We start from the raw sequence: 17,306 nt of genomic DNA, 5'->3' as shown, positions 1-17,306 counted from the left end.
ACCGCTCCGTAACTACAAGTATGGGGTCGGGTTCCAAGCCATGTTCACCGAGGTGGGAACGAGCAAGGACCCCGGATGACAAGCTAAACCGTGGTTCTGGCCTAAGATCGCCAATGATAGATGGGCGCTACTGCACGTAGGAAGATGGGATGGCAAGGGCACCACCAGTGGAAGATGTGGGTTGGAGCTCCAACTCGAAAGCAAGGCAATCACCATGAAGGAAGTATCAGGGGTAAAAAGAAGTAATATCTGGCCGAAGCCTTCTATTCACGAAAGTCAACAGTAATCAAGGTGAACCTTTCCATCGCAAAGCATCCCAGGTATTTTGATACAGTCCCAACCAAGCGTTTCAGGCCATCTTGGTCATAACCAGGTTCCATTTTTTCAGAAAACGCCAGAAATCACCGAGAATGTGGAAAGAAAAAAAAAACAGTGTATAACCCCCCACACTCCATCTCTCGATGCAGCAGACGCCTGATGCTGCCAAAGAGAAGAAGTAAAAAGAAAAAAGTATGCCTAATCGTGCTGAAAACACCAACCCAGCAGCAAGCGCCGGACATCCGCCGGCGTTTGCTTTTTTCAACCACACACCAAAAGAAAAGGGGTAGGTTAAGGCACACCGACACTTGCCGCAAATGGAAAATGAAATATGGATTGAATTACAATACAGGTGATATCGAAGAACCACGGAACCAAGACGGCAGGGCTATCAAGCAGGTGGTCTCGGGAAAGGCCCCCCAGGCGCAGGTGATACGCTCGACGGGGGCAGCGAGGCGGGGCTCGCGCTCGGCGGAGGAGCAATGCCGTTGGATCCGGGCCCCGGCGACGGTCCCGCCACGGGGGCCATCTGCGCCTTCGGGCTCGGAGAATGACCGATACCTCCAGGCATGTTCGCTCGAGCAGCTGCAAGCTTGGCCATGTCCACATTCCCGGTGCCCAAGCCGATGCCGGCGAGACCGGCAACTTGGCCCATGCCGGCTCCGGGGTTACCTGGACCGCCGGCAACGCCCTGGGACATCTTCTCGTTAAAGCCAATGGTTCGCTCGTGTGCAGATGCCCGGGCCCTGGCCTGCTCCATCAGACGCTGCTGCTGAACTTCAGGCATGACGGTATGGTATCCGGTTAATCCGGCCGTGGGTACGCCAGGGCTGCCGGCACCATACTGACGCGGAGGCGGCTGGGTAGGCGGCATGCCTTGTGGCGTACCATACGGTGGGCGGCCCTGCTGCGGTTGAGGCGACTGGCTATAGTGCTGTGGCGGCGCACCCGGGCCTTGAGGCGGCATAGGACGTTGCTGCATATGCGGCGCCCCGTTCATGTGCGGTGACCCGTACTGAGGTTGCTGGGGAGTATGTTGGCCCGGCATCCCTTCCTGATGCTGTCCATATTGGCCAGGGTACCCAGGCGGAAAGCGATTTTGTGGGGTTCCGGGTGCCTGTGGAGGTTGAGGCTGGCCATAGCCAGGATGAGGCGCCATGCGAGGAGGCTGGGTTGGAGTGCCAGAGTATGCCATGTTTGGATGGCTATATGGTACCTGAGGCTTTGCCATCTGTGGCGCGTACCCGGTATAGCCATTCGGTCGGAATGGTTGAGCTTGCGGTGGTCGCTGCTGAGTATATGGCGCTGCAGGACCAACGGGGGGTCTTTGGTGGGAAGGAGGTGGCGGTTGTGCCCGGCCAGGCGTCTGGCCATAGTACTGCGGATTAGCCATTGGCGTCCGGCTTGGCGTACCGTACTGCGGTGCGCCATACTGGTGGTTAGAGTACGGCACAGAAGACACGCTTGGTGTCCTTTGAGGCTGCGGCCGGGCGTTAGCCGCTGCTTGCGCGGCAGCTTGCCTAGCGCGCGCCGCCTGCTCATCCTCTTCCATGACACCCTTGTACTCCTCTGTGCGAATCTCGATTTTGGTGCTCACGTTGAGCTCGTCGAGCTTGTCAGAGTTGAGGCGAGCTACAGCATACGGAGGCAGGGTCTTGATAATCAGTGCCAGTTGTGCCTTGAGTACCTCGTACGTGGCCATCTCCTCTTCGCTAGGCTGCTGCGCAAGCGAGCCGTTTCGAAGCATATCGCCGTTCACGGGATCCGCCGAATAACGGTCCTGGCTCGTCGGCAACGTGAGGTTCCGGTTACGCTGGTAGGAGGCGAGAGTCTCGATCAAGTCGGAAACCTCCAGTAGAACTTCATCAACATCCTTGTCGTGCTCGGATTTATGGCCCATTGCGTCCTCGAGACTGGGGTCAATCATAATGTCGTCCCAGTTCTCGATGGCTTCCTCGATTGCCTGCTCGTCGATGGGGACGACAGCGCTGCCAGTAGAGGCTGGCTCTTCAACCTCTTCAGTGGGCACCTCGGCCTCGACCATCTTTTGGAAATTGCGTTGGCCGACACGCTGCCACCACATCCGACTCATTTGACCCGAGGATACCATCGCAGCCGAATCATCCTTAGAGGGTGCGAAGCTAGAGAAGGCGCCGCGGAAGAGGGCCTCCATCTCGGACATCTCCAACTCTGTCGTGGAGGGCTTGTGCCCAGCCAGGCTTTGCGCTCTTTCGCGCTGCTTCGTCTTGGTAGGCATGGTAGGAGTGGCATTGCTGTAGTCAAGCCACTGGCCGGTGGAAACATTAGCGGAGAAGTAAGACCCTGTCCGATACTTGGACTTCTCAGTCAGCTCCGGATGGTAGAAGCCCAGCGTGTTGCCTTTCATGCTGCTCTTTGGTGGCTTGGGCGGTTGTAGGGGTGGGAGTCCACGGGGCGACGGGAAGAGCTCTCCCAAAGTCAGAGTCCGAGTGCTCTTTTCCGACGGACCAGCGGGGATCACCTTGGTGGTCAACAAGCCGTTGGGAAGCGCGATCTCCTGGAGCGGTTTTGCCGAACGGTCGGTGAGTCTCGGGTGCTCCAGGCTGGAGAAGAGATGCTTGCCATGAGGCGCGTTGCCAAAGACGGTCAAAACCAGGCCACCATCGGCACCCGACTGCACCGCATCTCTGCTTTCTCTAGACCCTTGCGAGCCGGCCTTAGGATACTTGGCCTCGCGCCTGAAAAGCTCATGCGCCTTTTCTCGAAATCCGGTGACACCCGCAATGGAATCGGCCTTTGTGGCACCGTTCTCTTGGGCGACGTCGCGCTCCAATTCGGCGATTTGGTCTTTGGCAACCTCGTTAATATCGAGTACCAGATCATCCAGGATGCTGTAAGCATCTTGCGAGACCTTCTCGGCGATCGTCAAGGGCTTGGTGTTCTCGTCAGATCTCTGTCGCTTCGCTTGCGGCTCGCCCTCGACGGATTGTTCGGGGATTGGGCGCTTCAGGATTGGGGGTTCGACGTCGAAGCTGTACGGGCAGATGTGAGTAAACGATGCGATGATAAGAGGACGAGGACGGCTCTCGAACGCATGTAACAGGGAGCATTGTTGGTTCGGGGGGCCAGTCGAGTCCTTACCTTTGCAGAACATCAAAAAAGTCGCGAACAAGACGTTTCTCATCTCGGACAAAGACAGGAGCGTCGACAACTAGGGGTTTGACGTCTTCAGCGCCGTTGGCGTCGGGCGACCCATCGTCACTGACGTCGCGCTTGCGTTTTGTCGCGGATGCAGAGGATTGAGGAGACTCGGGCTGCGGGGAGGGCACGGCACCGTTGACGGGCGCAACGGCGATAGCAGCCATCGTGTGCAATGGAGATTGACGGTCGCCAGCAGTGGCAGTGGTGCGGTTGGAGAGGCGGATGGACGGTGATGGTCGTTCAGCGACGGTCGATTTTGTCGCGCTTCGCGTCTGCGAGGGGGGGAATGGCCCCGTTGGTGCAACTCCAAAAGTTTTGGCAGTCAAGAGAGCAGCACCTCTATGCGGTCAACTTCATCCAGATTCGCCACATAAATGGATAAAACAATTGAGACGATTCCAATGAGGCCATTCACCGGTCACAGGCAGCCCACCAGCTCGTCTATAGTTTCTTCGGAAGAGGGGGGAGAGAGGGAGGAAGGGCTGTCGCTCACTCAGAATTGATGTGTCTTGATCTGCTGCAGCAGCGAAAACCCAGGACCAGCCTAGTGAGCCACGCTAGTCCCCGTTCGGCGTGGCACGAAATCCCTGGCAAACAGTTCCATTTCACGTGATCCGGGTGGGGAGGAGGCTTGGAGGACACTCGACTTGAGTGGCCCAGGCACTGCCAGGCAGCACAGCAAGCACTTGAGCCCACCCCCTCTCTACTCTGCTCCTCAACCTGGTCGTCGAGTATGGTTGATCGGTACGTGCTAACAGGGAATCACCACGCAAGCTATCAAAGCCTGACGAGTCACACCAATTCATCCAATCCTTCGGACGGCCCAACATCCAACATGGCGCACCGTTAGTTATGCACAAGACAGAAACGGGGTGCGGAGTAAACTTTACACACCATGCGCCAAAAGTTAGCCTCTACCAAGTCGCGGGAGCTCTCACTGTCACAGCATATGTACGGTAGTCAGTCGTCGGTCGATGGCTCAGTCATTTATTGATATTCCTAGTGTACACAAGGAAAAGAACTTGTACTCTGCTCCCGTCTCCTCTCGCCATATGTATGTGCAGACTTGGCTTGGACCCCCTCCCGACGAAGACAATAGAAAGCCAAAGACAGTCAAGGAAACCAAGAGAAACAATAAGTTACGAGATGCTGTATTAATGCGATGTCGGGTTCATGGTACAGGCAAGAGCAGTTCTGCCCTGCTTCCTCTTGTGTGCTCTACGCATCATACCCGTGAGACTGCAGCTGTTTATTTCTTGGCCTTAGCCAGACCAACAGTGCCCTGGCCAAGGTCGTAGATGGAGTACCACTTGCGCAGGAAGGCATCGCCGAGGATAGCGAGGGGGCCTACGGGCTCGGGGAAGTCCATGCCCATAAAGGTGGAAATGCAGCTGCCCGAGACCTCGAGGATGTAGTCGTAGGGGGTGATGCTGAAGTTGTAACCGCTCAGGCTGAAGGTGACATCGGGGAGGCTGTCGCGCTTGGCGCAGTCGACAGTGTACTGGCCGTTGTAGCCCTTCTTGGCGCCCATCTCGGCATTGAGCATCTCGGCGAGATTGGAGGGGAGGGCGATCAGAGAAGTGCCCGTGTCCAGTATGACACCAGTGCTCTCCAGATCAGCAGTCTCGTCGCCAAAGCTGAGCGAGTCGAGGTCGACCTCCCAGTAGGCCTTTCGGCGCAGGGGGATCGTGGTGATCTTGCCCTCGTAGTGGTCCTTGTTAACGCCACCAAAGATGGCCTCGGACTCGTCACCCTCATCGTTAGTATCACCCAGATAGAACGAGAAGACAGGCTCGTCAATGAGCTTCTGGTTGATCATCTGGTAGAAGGGCGGGACGATGCCGTTGACCGAGATACGGTCGAAACCGAGACCGAGGATGCCGTCAAATCGGCCAAAGGCGAAGGCCAGACCAGGCTCGCTGGTGGCCTCGGCGAAGTCCTGGTTCTTGATCGTGAGGTCACCAATGCTGACAGTGTCCTGAGAGACGAAGCCCTCCAGGCTGCCGGAGCCGTAGTGGATCTCAAAGGAGCTACCGTTCTTCTTGTACGTCGACGACTCCGACGAGTCGTACTTCTGATGGAGGTAGCAGGCAATAGACCCGCACGACTGCGAGGGAACCCACAGGTTGGAGCTGCCCGTGTCGAGAACGACCTTGAAGGTCTGGGGAGGCGTGCCGATGGTGATCTCGGAGAAGTCTATCACATGATCCTTGTTAGACGCATATATCAGGAAACGGGACGAGAGCGGTGCCAGTCAACATACACTGCGCGTTCATAAAGTTGCTGACAGGGACTGGGTGGTTCGCGTCAACGTGGACCGAGGTATCCTTGAAGATAGCATCGACATGCGAGTCCGGTCGGATACCCATGTACTTCTGGCCGAGGCTTCGCATCTGGTGGTTCAGTGGAACGGTCTCCTGGGCAAAACGTAAGCATGCCATCAATTTCGCGCATTGAGTAAGTGCGTAGAAGCCGATGTACTTACGAGCTGCTCAGCCAGCGGCACCTTCTTGAGCTTCAACTTGTGGACTTCGGCCTCGGCGGAAGCCAGCAGCACAGCTGCGGTGACGAGAGCGCCCTTCATGATAGGCAACTCTGGAGGGAGTAGGTTGGGAGTAGAAAAAAAAGAGCAAAAAAGAGATGGAGGCAATGAGAGTAAATGATAGACTGGCAGAGGCTTTGATGCGCAGACCAGATGTTGATGGACGCGCAGATGCAACGAAGCTCTCGGTTGATGTAAGAGGAGGAGGAGGGAAGAGAGAGAGAGCGAAACACGGAGAGTGGAGGCGGCAGCGTCAGTGGTTAGATAGGCGGTTGTGTTGTGATGTAGCGCCAAGGCAGCGGAGTGGGCGTCGAGGTACCTACCTGTTGAGGGAGTAAGTGGGGAAGAGAGTGCGACTGTGCGAGCGGCCGGAGGAGTTTGGAGGTACAAGCGGGAGGCGAGCTTGCGTCGTGTGCGCCAGTGGTGCCTTGCCTTGTGACAACAGCCAATGACGCAGATGAAGCAGCGCACCACTGGGGAGCACAGGATGGGTTTAGCGCAGTTGTTCAATGTTCTCGGTATCGCCCAGACCCAGCCACCCCGATTCCACAAGGTTCCTGCAGCTCCCAATGCACCAGCTGACATAATTCCTGGTCTTCAGACCAGATGATCAGGAAAGTGTCCGATCTAGGCGCATCATCCACCTGAACAATGCAAGGAATAGCCCGCTATGCCCTCCATCCAGGCACACCCGATGGCTCAACTACACTAATTAGCTCCACCGCGCACGACTCGGATCAGACGAAACAACACAAATAGCGACTCGTTCGGCCCAAGATATTGAAATTGCAAACGCATCGATTCATTACACTTGGCTAGTAAATGGCTCAAAAGTCTGGAAATCCCAGCTTGATTAGGTCGATTCGCCGGATTATTCCCCCTCTAAAATGATGGCACCGACACATTCCCAGTCACTGCTCAGCCTGCTAGCATCAAATCGCTATGAACATATCAGTGTTTCCTGCCATTTCGTCGAGGTGTTCAAAGATCTTACCTCGTGCTGAAGTCCAAAAGATGTATCAAGGATAGCCAGGGCAGGTAATATTCCTTTTCGGCAGTTTCCCGGATGCGATTCTCCGCACGTGAGTATCATAGCATGCCACTGGCTGCATACTGAAACACCACTCAATCAACAATGCACCCTCCCTGCCAGGTGTCTCGTCTCAACCAACTGTATCGAAGGACGTTCGTGGCGGTCGACGGCGGCGAGATCGGTCTAATCGAGGGACCGGGACGGCCATCGCCAAGGGCAATGCCCCGAGAAACATGACGGTCAAGTTGGTAGTCTTCATAGCTGTTGATGCGACATCAAGACATTTCTAAAGATGCGTTCATTCACTGCTGGAGGTCGGCTGCAGCTCTTTAAATACCATGGCAAGTGAGCCGGATGGCCGACTTGACGCAACATGTTGACGTGAGAGAGACCTTGGCAAGCCAGCTCAGCCGCCGGCTCAGATTCTCCAAAAAGTATGTATGGGAGCTTGCTTGGTTGAACTAATGTGAAGTCTGAGCCATATGACTCTACATCTTACATGCATCGCCGTCAGCCTGGTGGGGGTTCACTACATGTATCACTTTTACTATCGTATGGCACAAGGCTTGGGAAGGAGACAGCATCCAGACGCACACCCAGGACCTACCAGCAGCACCCTTCTCGAATTTTTCAATATGCCATTTAGGTCCAAGCCTGGCGTCTCCAAGTAGCAGCTGAAAACTTTGCCTCAGAAAAGGAGGGTGGGAAAGATACAAACAAAAAATCCTTCCACTTCTACTCACAGGGTCTTCAATCCAAAGATCTTGGTCTTCCCATGGCATGGGCAGGTAGACTGTGCTGACATCAGATGGCATGTCGAACCTGACGCCAGGTTTTACAGTCAGCAATCACGGCCCTGCCAACCGAGCCAGCTTGGTGCCCATTGGGTCTTCAGGCGTGGAGCTCAAATCCACTACCATTTGCTGACTGGCGTCAGGATTCGTAATGCACCATCGTTGGTGATGATTCAGATGCAGTCGGGTCAAACTACGCATCTTTTGCCGTGGGGCCAGTATCTGAAGGGGCAGTAGTATGTGGTCAAGATGATGCTGTGTTTGAGTTGCTCTCGCACTCAGCGATGCAACATGGCAGTTCCCTCTTGCTTTACTTCGCAAAGTGATCATTGCTCAAGACGCTCCTGGTTGACTTCAGTCCGTCCCGTCTTGGTCTTGTAGCCGTCACGGACACATCCTCGAGCTGAACATTGTCAACTCGACCGAGAGAATGAATTCAAGCAGTCCCACCGGATACAGACCTTTACAAGGCCTTTCAGGAGATGATGAAGACGAGATCAAGGCCTCGGTGACCCGCTTCAGTTGGTCGAACAATCCTGGGAGAGATCGATGGGTGCAATTGGCGATCATCATTCCTTGGCTACTCCTGGCGCTCGTTGTCTCTCTCAGCGTTTCGGGCGCAAAAGAAGGGGCCATTACATCAACATGCCAGGATGCCCAGGTTGTGTACTGTGCGTGTTGTATCGCGAGTAGGGAAAATGCGTGCCAGAAACTAAGAAATCGATAGCCCCAGCACAAAGTGTCATCGAGTATGAACTGAGAAAATTCACGGACGAGTTTGAGGACTACAGAAGCGTGTTCCAAGGGCCGCCAACCGACGCAAGGGACAATGCATGGGAGAGCCTGTACGACTGTCAGTAATATATCCCTGTAAAGCCCTTGGAATCGAGCCTGAATGTCACTCTAGTTGGCCAACTGGTTATCTCGAGTGAAAAAGCAAGCTCGCTGTGGAATAAAACGAGCCAGATTGGTGGGACGAAGGGCAAATACTCTGTCGAGCTTGATGTGTTTCACCAGCTTCATTGTCTTGTAAGTCCCATCACCAGCGGCAAGACTCTACCCGTCCATGACACTGACAGCTGCTGTTGTTGCCCGACACCACAGAACATACTACGCATGTCGCGATATGAGCAATACTACCGCGAGAAGGATTCTGCACAGGCCAGACAGGTCTTGGCTTACTTGGAGACTGAGCATGTGGAGCACTGCATCGAGTCTCTGAGACAGTCCATCATGTGCCACTCGGATATCACACCCCTGGTATCGCAGTGGAACAGCGAGAAGCAGCAGATGGAGCTTCGGAGCAGCGTTGTGCACAGTTGCCGCAGCTTTCAAAGGGTCCGTGAGTGGGCGAGTGATCACCAGTTGAAGTTTTCTGATCTGGACCTCGATGTGACTGGGAATGCAGGGAGCCGGGAGCCAGGAGCCAGGAGAGGTAGAGAGATGTCGCTAGGGACACAAGCAGCATTGCCAACTCCCGTCGGCTCCATGGGACAGAATCTTCAGCATCGAGCCGATCATGACTCCTCATGATGCATGATATATCAACATCCGTGGATTTGATGGATACAGAGTACAGTCCTAGCACCAGCTCGTTACTCTTTCCAGTTAGGTAGCTGGCAATTGAACCCCGTAGGCCACCTGCAAAGTCGGGAACTGGACCTCCAGGGGCCGCTCACGTGTCGCTACAGTTCCCAGTTCCCCCGACCAACGCGCTGCGTACTCCTCCGTAGTTGCCCCGCCGCCTGCTAAACTTTCCCATTGGAGAGCTCTGGGGCACTAGCTCGCCACTTTTAGTTGAGTTGAGGACCCCTCCCTTGGTAGCGCCAAACTGCACACCACCCCTCCAAAAATTCTTAGTGGTGACTCGATTTTTTTCCCGTTCTGGCGGGATTATAAGTCTCAGCTGTGTCTTTTCTTCCTCTCCTCCCTTCACTCCCTCCGTCTGTACCCTCCAACCCGATCAATTGATCACCCATCATCTGCTTCCCGCTCGTCAATCCTCCCCAAACGCCTCCTTCCAACCTCACAGCCATGGCAGCCAACAGCACCTACGCTCTGTCCCAGAGCCACCGGGACATGCTCGAGAAGTCTCTAGTTGAGTCCGACCCCGAGGTCGCTGAGATCATGGTTCGTATCTTCCGGCACTGATCCTCTGATCAATTGACTGACCCGACACGTCGTCCCCGTCTACAGAAGAAGGAGATCCAGCGCCAGCGCGAGTCCATCATCCTCATTGCCTCCGAGAACGTCACCTCCCGCGCCGTTTTCGACGCCGTCGGCTCCCCCATGTCCAACAAGTACTCCGAGGGCTACCCCGGCGCCCGCTACTATGGTGGCAACCAGCACATTGACGAGATCGAGACTCTGTGCCAGAAGCGTGCCCTCGAGGCCTTCCACCTCGACCCCGCCAAGTGGGGTTGCAACGTCCAGACTCTCAGTGGCAGCCCTGCCAACCTCCAGGTCTACCAGGCCCTCATGCCTCCTCACGGCCGTATCATGGGTCTGGACCTGCCCCACGGTGGTCACTTGAGCCACGGCTACCAGACCCCCGCCAAGAAGTGAGTGGACAGCCACCAATTCGGCCGCGTATCCGAGAGAGACTTGCTGACAAGTTGATAACCTAGGATCTCCGCTGTCTCGACCTATTTCGAGACCATGCCCTACCGGGTGAACGATGCCACTGGCATCATCGACTACGATGAGCTTGAGAAGGATGCTCAGCTCTTCCGCCCCAAGGTCCTCGTTGCCGGTACCTCGGCTTACTGCCGTGAGATCGACTACGCCCGCATGCGCAAGATCGCCGACTCGGTCGGTGCCTGGCTCCTGGCCGATATGGCCCACATTGCCGGTCTCATCGCCGCCGAGGTGATCAAGTCTCCCTTCGAGTACGCCGACATCGTCACCACCACCAGCCACAAGTCTCTCCGTGGTCCCCGCGGCGCCATCATCTTCTTCCGCAAGGGTGTCCGCTCTGTCGACCCCAAGACCGGCAAGGAGATCATGTACGACCTGGAGGGCCCCATCAACTTCTCCGTCTTCCCTGGCCACCAGGGTGGCCCCCACAACCACACCATCACCGGTCTGGCCGTTGCCCTGAAGCAGGCTGCCACCCCCGAGTTCAAGGACTACCAGAAGCAGGTCGTTGCCAACGCCAAGACGCTCGAGAACAAGTTCAAGTCTCTGAACTACACCCTGGTCTCTGACGGCACCGACTCCCACATGGTCCTGCTTAACCTCCGCCCCTTTAACCTGGACGGCGCCCGTGTCGAGGCCGTTCTGGAGCAGATCAACATTGCCTGCAACAAGAACAGCATTCCCGGCGACAAGAGCGCTCTGACCCCCTGCGGTATCCGTATCGGTACTCCTGCCATGACCAGCCGTGGCTTCTCCGAGAAGGACTTTGAGCGTGTCGGTGACTACATCGACCAAGCCATCAAGATCTGCCGTGAGGTCCAGGATTCTCTGCCCAAGGAGGCCAACAAGCTCAAGGACTTCAAGGCCAAGGTTGCCAGCGGCTCCGTCCCCAAGATCAACGAGCTCAAGAAGGAGATCTCGGAGTGGTGCATCACCTTCCCCCTCCCTGTCGAGGGCTGGAGGTACGAGGCCGGCATTTAAGCAACGATTGTGAGATGCCGGGTTTCGAGGGCAAACTATGTTCGAGCAGCCCATAGGCTGCCGGGAAAGACTTTCACTTTTTCAACATAGAAGGGGGAGAGGAGGAAATCTACTGTACGGGCTGACTCAATGTCTCAACCATTGGGTCGTAAAAACTTCCCGCGACTAAGTTTCGCGGGAAGAATTGCATGCATTTCATCAGGCGTTGCAATCGATTGAGAAAAATAAACGACACACGTATCGGGAAAAAACTTATAGTGAGGAGTTTGGTACTGGACTGCTTCAACGCGGTTGGGAAGATGATATCAATGGGCTTGGGATGATTTTGATCTTAATACACTTTACGCAAACCATGAGAAATTATATACCACAATCCCTGGTTGGGAGGTTCACACAATGCTCTTGTCTCATTTTATCACTTGTGACTTGGATCTTGGACACGTCCCGGGACTCCACGGATTACTTGACAACGGACAAAACAAAAAGACGATTTGCGCTTCATATCGATCCAGCAGCGTCAATTGCCTATCTGCATAGCTTCATCAACACAACTGGTTCGCGGGCCCCCCCCCCCCCCCCCCCCCCATCGCTCGCCCGACAATGCTCATAAACGACAAGGCTCACAAACGTGCACGTCAAGGACCTGTCTCCCCTGCCCGATTGGCAAGTGCAGATAACCTCCCCAATGCCGCCACCCAGCAAGATCTCCTAGTATGGAGGATGGAATAGGAAACCCTATCCTTCCCTCCCCCCGGTTCTCTCTCCCCTCTGTTCATACAAAAGCCAAAAAGCCACGCCACGTCCTGCCGGAGCAAGTTTCTCCAAGATCCCTCAGCAACCTTGGCCTCGGGTTGTGGAAAGAAGTAGAGAAGAGAAAAGAAAGAAGAAGATAGTGACCCCCAGAATATGAGGGGGGGATGGGCAAAGGAAAGAAGACGAAGCGATGCGGGCGAAAGCTTTTTTTCCCACTCCTCTCCTCTCCTCTATGGTACATATAATCTTGGCACGTAATAAAAAAAAAACCACCATGCTCGAGCAGCTTTGCTGCCGCTTGTGCTTCTCCCACTTCCCTTCCCTCGTACTCCTTTCTCCTCTCAGCTTCCGTCTCTCAGCTTCCGTCTCTCACACACTCTCCCTCTCTAATATGTCAACCAAAACTCATTGCCAATTGTGTGATGTAAAAAGAAAGGAACTAATGGTCATTGATGTTTTTGTCCCGCTTTGCCTCGGCCCAAACCCCCCCCTGATGCGCCCCACGCTGGACGAGCCCATCAGACCAGGGGGGCCGCTTCGTGGTTTGTGCTGATATGATGATGTATGAATAAAAAAAAGATGCGGACAACCAAATGAAAACAGGATGCTTTTTCTCCTCCCGTGTGCGAAAGGGTATATGCACAGACTCCTCCACCTCCTTCTCCTCCTCCTCCCACACCACATCGATCAATCGATCACTATAGGCCTGACCGACGAGCCTCTTCGCATCAGAGCAGACCTCCCAGGCCTCTTGGGCCCGGATGGCTGTCGGCTCACCTTCGGCCGCTTATTCCCCTCCCTCCTCGTCGACGATGCCTGGTCTTCTTCCGCCTGCTCACTCGGCCGTCGTCTCTTACTGCCCGACGGCTTCCTCGCGCCCGAAGCACCACCCTATGGTTGCAGGCTCTCGGGGCTCATCATGCCAACGGTGTCGTCCTTGTCGGTCTGGCTGGCGTTGCCCATGCTCTGCATGCTCTCCATCCGCTCCATGACCGGCGCCCCGGGCAGCGCCGGCACCGCGCTGGGCCCCCCCGTGCCGTTGGCCAGGGAGATGCTCTTGAGCCTCTTGGCCGGCGAAGGCTTCTCGGGGCTGTTGTTGGCGCCGGCGGCAGCGTCCTTGCCGGCGGCAGCAGCGGCCGCCGCTTGCATCTCGAGCTTCTTCCTCTTCTTGGCGAGGGCGATCTGCTCCTTGGGAGGCCGCTTCTGCGGCGAGACGATCTTGCCGGTGGCGCCGAGCCTTGGCCGAGGCCGCCTCTGCTTGACGGGCAGGTCCTCGTCTTCGACCAGCGGCTGATCGCCGTTAGCGTGCAGTTTGGCCAGGAAGAAGTTCTTGACAAGGCCGATCTCGTCCTGGATGTTCTCCTTGGTGACGGGCTCGGCCGGCGGCAGGGCCTCAAGGATGTCCTCGATCGCGGGGCCGCTGGTCTGCGACTGCATCTGGAACTGGTTCCTGACGCGGCTCTGCAGCAGGTGTAGCGGCACGGAAAGCATGTCGAGACCCATCTCCTTGTCGAGGCCGAGGGCCTTGAAGCCAAAGAAGTCTTCGCCGAGCTCTTCGGCAAAGTCGCCTCCCACAAACTGCTCACTGCCGTCCTTGAAAGCCCCAGCACCGTCGGGACCGGCATCGGTCAAGGCCGGGCGAAGCAGCTCTGCCAGATGCGACTTCATGCGTTCGTGGATCGCGCCCAGCTTGCTGCTGAGTCTGTCAATGTCGTCCTTGGCGTAGCTCTCCAAGGATTCTACATCGTGCCCGTTTTCGCTCAGAGTGTGAAGGATGACTTCTTCGGGCGTGAACCGGGGTTGAAGCTGGGAGCCGTGTTCCTTGTATACGCCAGTGGCATCTTTCCTTTCCGCCTCGCGATAGATATTGAAGGTGCGTACCAGCTTGGTAAAGTAATCGCCTGCGATGTCGGTGATTGTGTCCAAAGCAGAGGGCTGGAGTTCCTCGAAACCAGCGTGATAAAAGATCTTGGCGACCGATCGCTGCATCGCAGACCGGCACACTTCGCCTGCCATGATGGGACCGTCTCCAGAGATGAAATGCCGTTCGACATCCTGCTCCAGAAAAGGCTCCGGGTTGTACTTGGCAAATTGATTCGTGTAGACCTAATACATGTCAGTATCTTGTCATTCATTCTCCGATGCTTCACAGTGGGAAGCCACCTACCTGTGTCTGAATCTGCATCTGCTTGATGACGCCGATCTTTGAACACAACTTGCGCGTTTCTTGCATCTGGCGCATGTTTGCCTCGATCTTTTTCGCGAACTTGCTGGGGGGAGCAGTGAAGTGCCCTTCAGGCACCAGCTTAAGGAACTCCTCGTGCTGGTTGATGACGTGGCCCTCGCCATCCTCAATCCACTGCAGCTTGGTCGGTATGTCTGGAATAAGAGACTGGGGTTCGTAGTAGCCAGGGATGACTTTCTCGACCTCATCCTCCATGCCTTCTGCGAGGGTCTCGGCCATCTTGGCAGCTTCCTTGGCAGCGATGACAGAGGAGTCTGCCTGGCTGGCGCTGAAGACACCACTGGCCTCGGCTTGCTTCTGGCCTTTCAGAAAGCGCCTCATGCCTGCCTTTGTTCTCAAGAGCGCAGGCTCGTCGACATTGAGTTTGTTGCTCTTGAAGAGCTGGAAGCGCTCCTTGGCAACCAACGCCCGGTCCTTTTTCGTAACCTGCTTCCAAATCTTGTACTCTTCGCTCTCATGGGCCTGCTCCGCAGCTTCCCCCAAAGCTTGGCCTAACGCCATCCCGTCGAGAGACGGCCCGTCGATGTCCATGGCATCCGCATTGCTTGCAATACCGGAGATGCCATTGAGGCCGCTAGGGGTAATGGACCCAGCTACGGGCGGCGTCGCGAAGCCGTTACTCCCCTCGCCCACCTCCGAGCCTTCCCTGCCCTTTGCAAGAAGACCGTTGAGTTGAAGGACAGGCTTTTGGTCGATGCTCGGGGTGCTCTCCTTGTTATCACTGGGGGCCTTTCTTGACTTGGTGGCTCCTTTGGCGCCAGCCTTCCTGCCTCGAGACGACATTATCGGCTCGTCATCGCTGTCATCGCCGCCATCATCGTCTCCGCCGTTCTGTTTCCTCCGCTCCTCAGCCTCGACCTCTGCGCGAGGCCTGATTACCAGGTCGGGAATCAAAGGAATGAGCTTCTCCGCTTCTTTCCGCATGCCGTTGGCCATACGGCGAAGCGGATGTGTCATTTCTTGGTTGTATTTCAGGCAGTTGTCCCAGATCAGATTAAGATCCGCGACAAAGTCGGCTTTGGACTTGTACGACAGGGTCTTGAGCTTCTTGGTCATTGTGCCGAGGTCCATGGGGGTTTTGATGAGAACGTGGTAGTCCGGAGCGTCCCGCTTGTTCACTCTCTGGAGGAACGGAGTCGAGTACTCGGTATGCGCCTTAAGCTCGCTAAGAACCTTCTCGAGCGCCTCGTACAGCTCTTCTTGGCCAACATTCTCTTCGCTAGCCCACTTGCTCCGGTTCTTGCGGACCTCGTTCATCAGAGACCGCAGTTCGGCATCCGAGGCTTTGACCTGGCTGCGCTTGAGGTCAATGCGCGCAATAAGATGCTTCAGAGTCAGGCTGGAAGCACCGAGGTTGGCATTGCTCAGGGAACCGTGATTCTCCGCTTGGCCGTTGCTAGCAGAATTGGAGTTGTTCTTTTCCATCTCTGCTTGCAATTGCTTCTCCGACTCCTCGAGCTGCTGTTGCTCGAGCATGGCCGTCTTGTCGTTCTCCAGGGTGTAGATGAGGGTGTGGAAGCTGCGCTTGGCAGCCTCTTCGGTTGCATTGCGGGCTTCCTCGAGCTCCTTGCGCGTGTCTTCGGAGGACTTGGCCTGGTCTTGTGCGCCATCCTCCTTTGACTTGGCGGCTTGCTTGCCCGGGGAGGAGACCGAGTGGACCGGGGAGCTCCCGGACTTGGATGGGGACAGTAGTTGTTGGGGTTGGCTGCCTTGCGCATCCTTCGACTTGGAAGGAGATGCTTGAGCTTCTTCTTCTTCTTCGTCGTCTTCGTCGTCGTCGCCGTAGTCATCCTCGTCGATGACGCGCTTCGCCTTCTTGAGGGGGGGCTCCTGAATCGGAGTGTGGTCGGTGGCCGGCGGGAGGGCGGCAGGGAGGGTCGGGTGGCGGCGGAGGGACTCTATCGCGGGGTAGTTGTAGCTGCCGTCGTCCGCAAAGAGCAATGCGACCCGCGATTCGGACTTGCGAAACAGCTCTGAGAAGAGGGCGCGACGGTTGTCCTCCTCAATATCTGATGCCTCAGGCATCAACGCCGAGGTGTTATCGACAGGCGTCTGGGTGCGCGCCGGTGCATCGTCAACGTTGGAAAACATCTTGTTGCCGTTCACCGCGGCGGTCGCGGGAGGCGGCCAGCCAGGCTGGCCATTTGTGATGGACATTGTGAGCCCGGGTGATTCAAGGGAGGGGATGCCTCGCGGTCGCCATGCGCAGGCAAACCCTGGTCGTGTTGGGCCGGCAGGAGGGCGTTTGGCAGAATTATTCGCACACGGGTGTAAAGAGCGACATCGATATAGATGGGGGACCGAGTCTCGCGACAAAAACGATTGATGTGGTGGTGCCTTGATGATTCTCAATCAATGCGATTTGGCCGTCTTTCACGGGGTGAGGTTGTGAGGGTTTGGGGGAGTGAGGTAGTAGGTAGTGCACATCAGCGGAGGTACCAAGCCCGCCCAGTGTTCAAAGGGGAATTTTCCCTGTTCGCGCTCAACCGCTACGCCGACTCAAAGGGCACAGCGACACGGCGATCGGGCGCGGGCTCGCAGATGCACGGCCCCAAAGCTACTGCAATTGAATGCGATCAAGGTCCCGAGGTCTACGAGAGCTACATATGCACGACTGTGTGTTTTACGGTCTGTTCATTGCTCGTTTGCTGCTGCGAAACGGTCGCGACCGAGATACTTTGGAAGTATCTTGTACGACGATAGGCACAGCGCTGATAAGCGACGCTAAGTACCTTTGTTCTGGCCAGTGCTGGCCAGTGCTGGCCCCGTTTGTCCCTCCTGTCTTGCACGTGTGTGTGCGGGATTTGGCACGTGACTTTGCTG

At 56.1% G+C, this 17,306-nt stretch overlaps 5 protein-coding genes across 5 annotated transcripts; 2 read left to right on the top strand and 3 right to left on the bottom strand.

Moving 5' to 3' along the window:
- Nucleotides 1–709: 709 nt before the first annotated feature.
- Nucleotides 710–3,662, bottom strand: E0L32_002734 (uncharacterized protein; the record flags this gene model as incomplete). Its single annotated transcript, XM_031136956.1, has 2 exons — nucleotides 710–3,329; nucleotides 3,439–3,662. 2 exons carry the CDS (start codon nucleotides 3,660–3,662, stop codon nucleotides 710–712), a joined length of 2,844 nt encoding a protein of 947 aa, XP_030999936.1.
- A 1,085-nt stretch (nucleotides 3,663–4,747) lies between these two features.
- Nucleotides 4,748–6,082, bottom strand: E0L32_002733 (uncharacterized protein; the record flags this gene model as incomplete). Its single annotated transcript, XM_031136955.1, has 3 exons — nucleotides 4,748–5,694; nucleotides 5,762–5,915; nucleotides 5,984–6,082. The coding sequence occupies 3 exons, from the start codon at nucleotides 6,080–6,082 to the stop codon at nucleotides 4,748–4,750; spliced, it is 1,200 nt and encodes a 399-aa protein (XP_030999935.1).
- A 2,215-nt stretch (nucleotides 6,083–8,297) lies between these two features.
- On the top strand, nucleotides 8,298–9,400 carry E0L32_002732 (uncharacterized protein; the record flags this gene model as incomplete). The annotated part of the gene is made up of 4 exons (XM_031136954.1): nucleotides 8,298–8,538; nucleotides 8,595–8,720; nucleotides 8,775–8,896; nucleotides 8,972–9,400. The coding sequence occupies 4 exons, from the start codon at nucleotides 8,298–8,300 to the stop codon at nucleotides 9,398–9,400; spliced, it is 918 nt and encodes a 305-aa protein (XP_030999934.1).
- Nucleotides 9,401–9,901: 501 nt separating this feature from the next.
- E0L32_002731 (uncharacterized protein) lies at nucleotides 9,902–11,485 on the top strand (the record flags this gene model as incomplete). The annotated part of the gene is made up of 3 exons (XM_031136953.1): nucleotides 9,902–9,997; nucleotides 10,064–10,428; nucleotides 10,495–11,485. The coding sequence occupies 3 exons, from the start codon at nucleotides 9,902–9,904 to the stop codon at nucleotides 11,483–11,485; spliced, it is 1,452 nt and encodes a 483-aa protein (XP_030999933.1).
- Nucleotides 11,486–13,129: 1,644 nt separating this feature from the next.
- Nucleotides 13,130–16,640, bottom strand: E0L32_002730 (uncharacterized protein; the record flags this gene model as incomplete). Its single annotated transcript, XM_031136952.1, has 2 exons — nucleotides 13,130–14,344; nucleotides 14,406–16,640. 2 exons carry the CDS (start codon nucleotides 16,638–16,640, stop codon nucleotides 13,130–13,132), a joined length of 3,450 nt encoding a protein of 1,149 aa, XP_030999932.1.
- Nucleotides 16,641–17,306: the final 666 nt, after the last annotated feature.

The sequence above is a fragment of the Thyridium curvatum genome (genome assembly GCF_004353045.1).
Source record: "Thyridium curvatum strain D216 chromosome Unknown NODE_11_length_606192_cov_83.229133, whole genome shotgun sequence".
Taxonomy (NCBI): Eukaryota; Fungi; Ascomycota; class Sordariomycetes; order Thyridiales; family Thyridiaceae; genus Thyridium; species Thyridium curvatum.
This window is presented reverse-complemented; position numbering and strand designations above follow the sequence as displayed.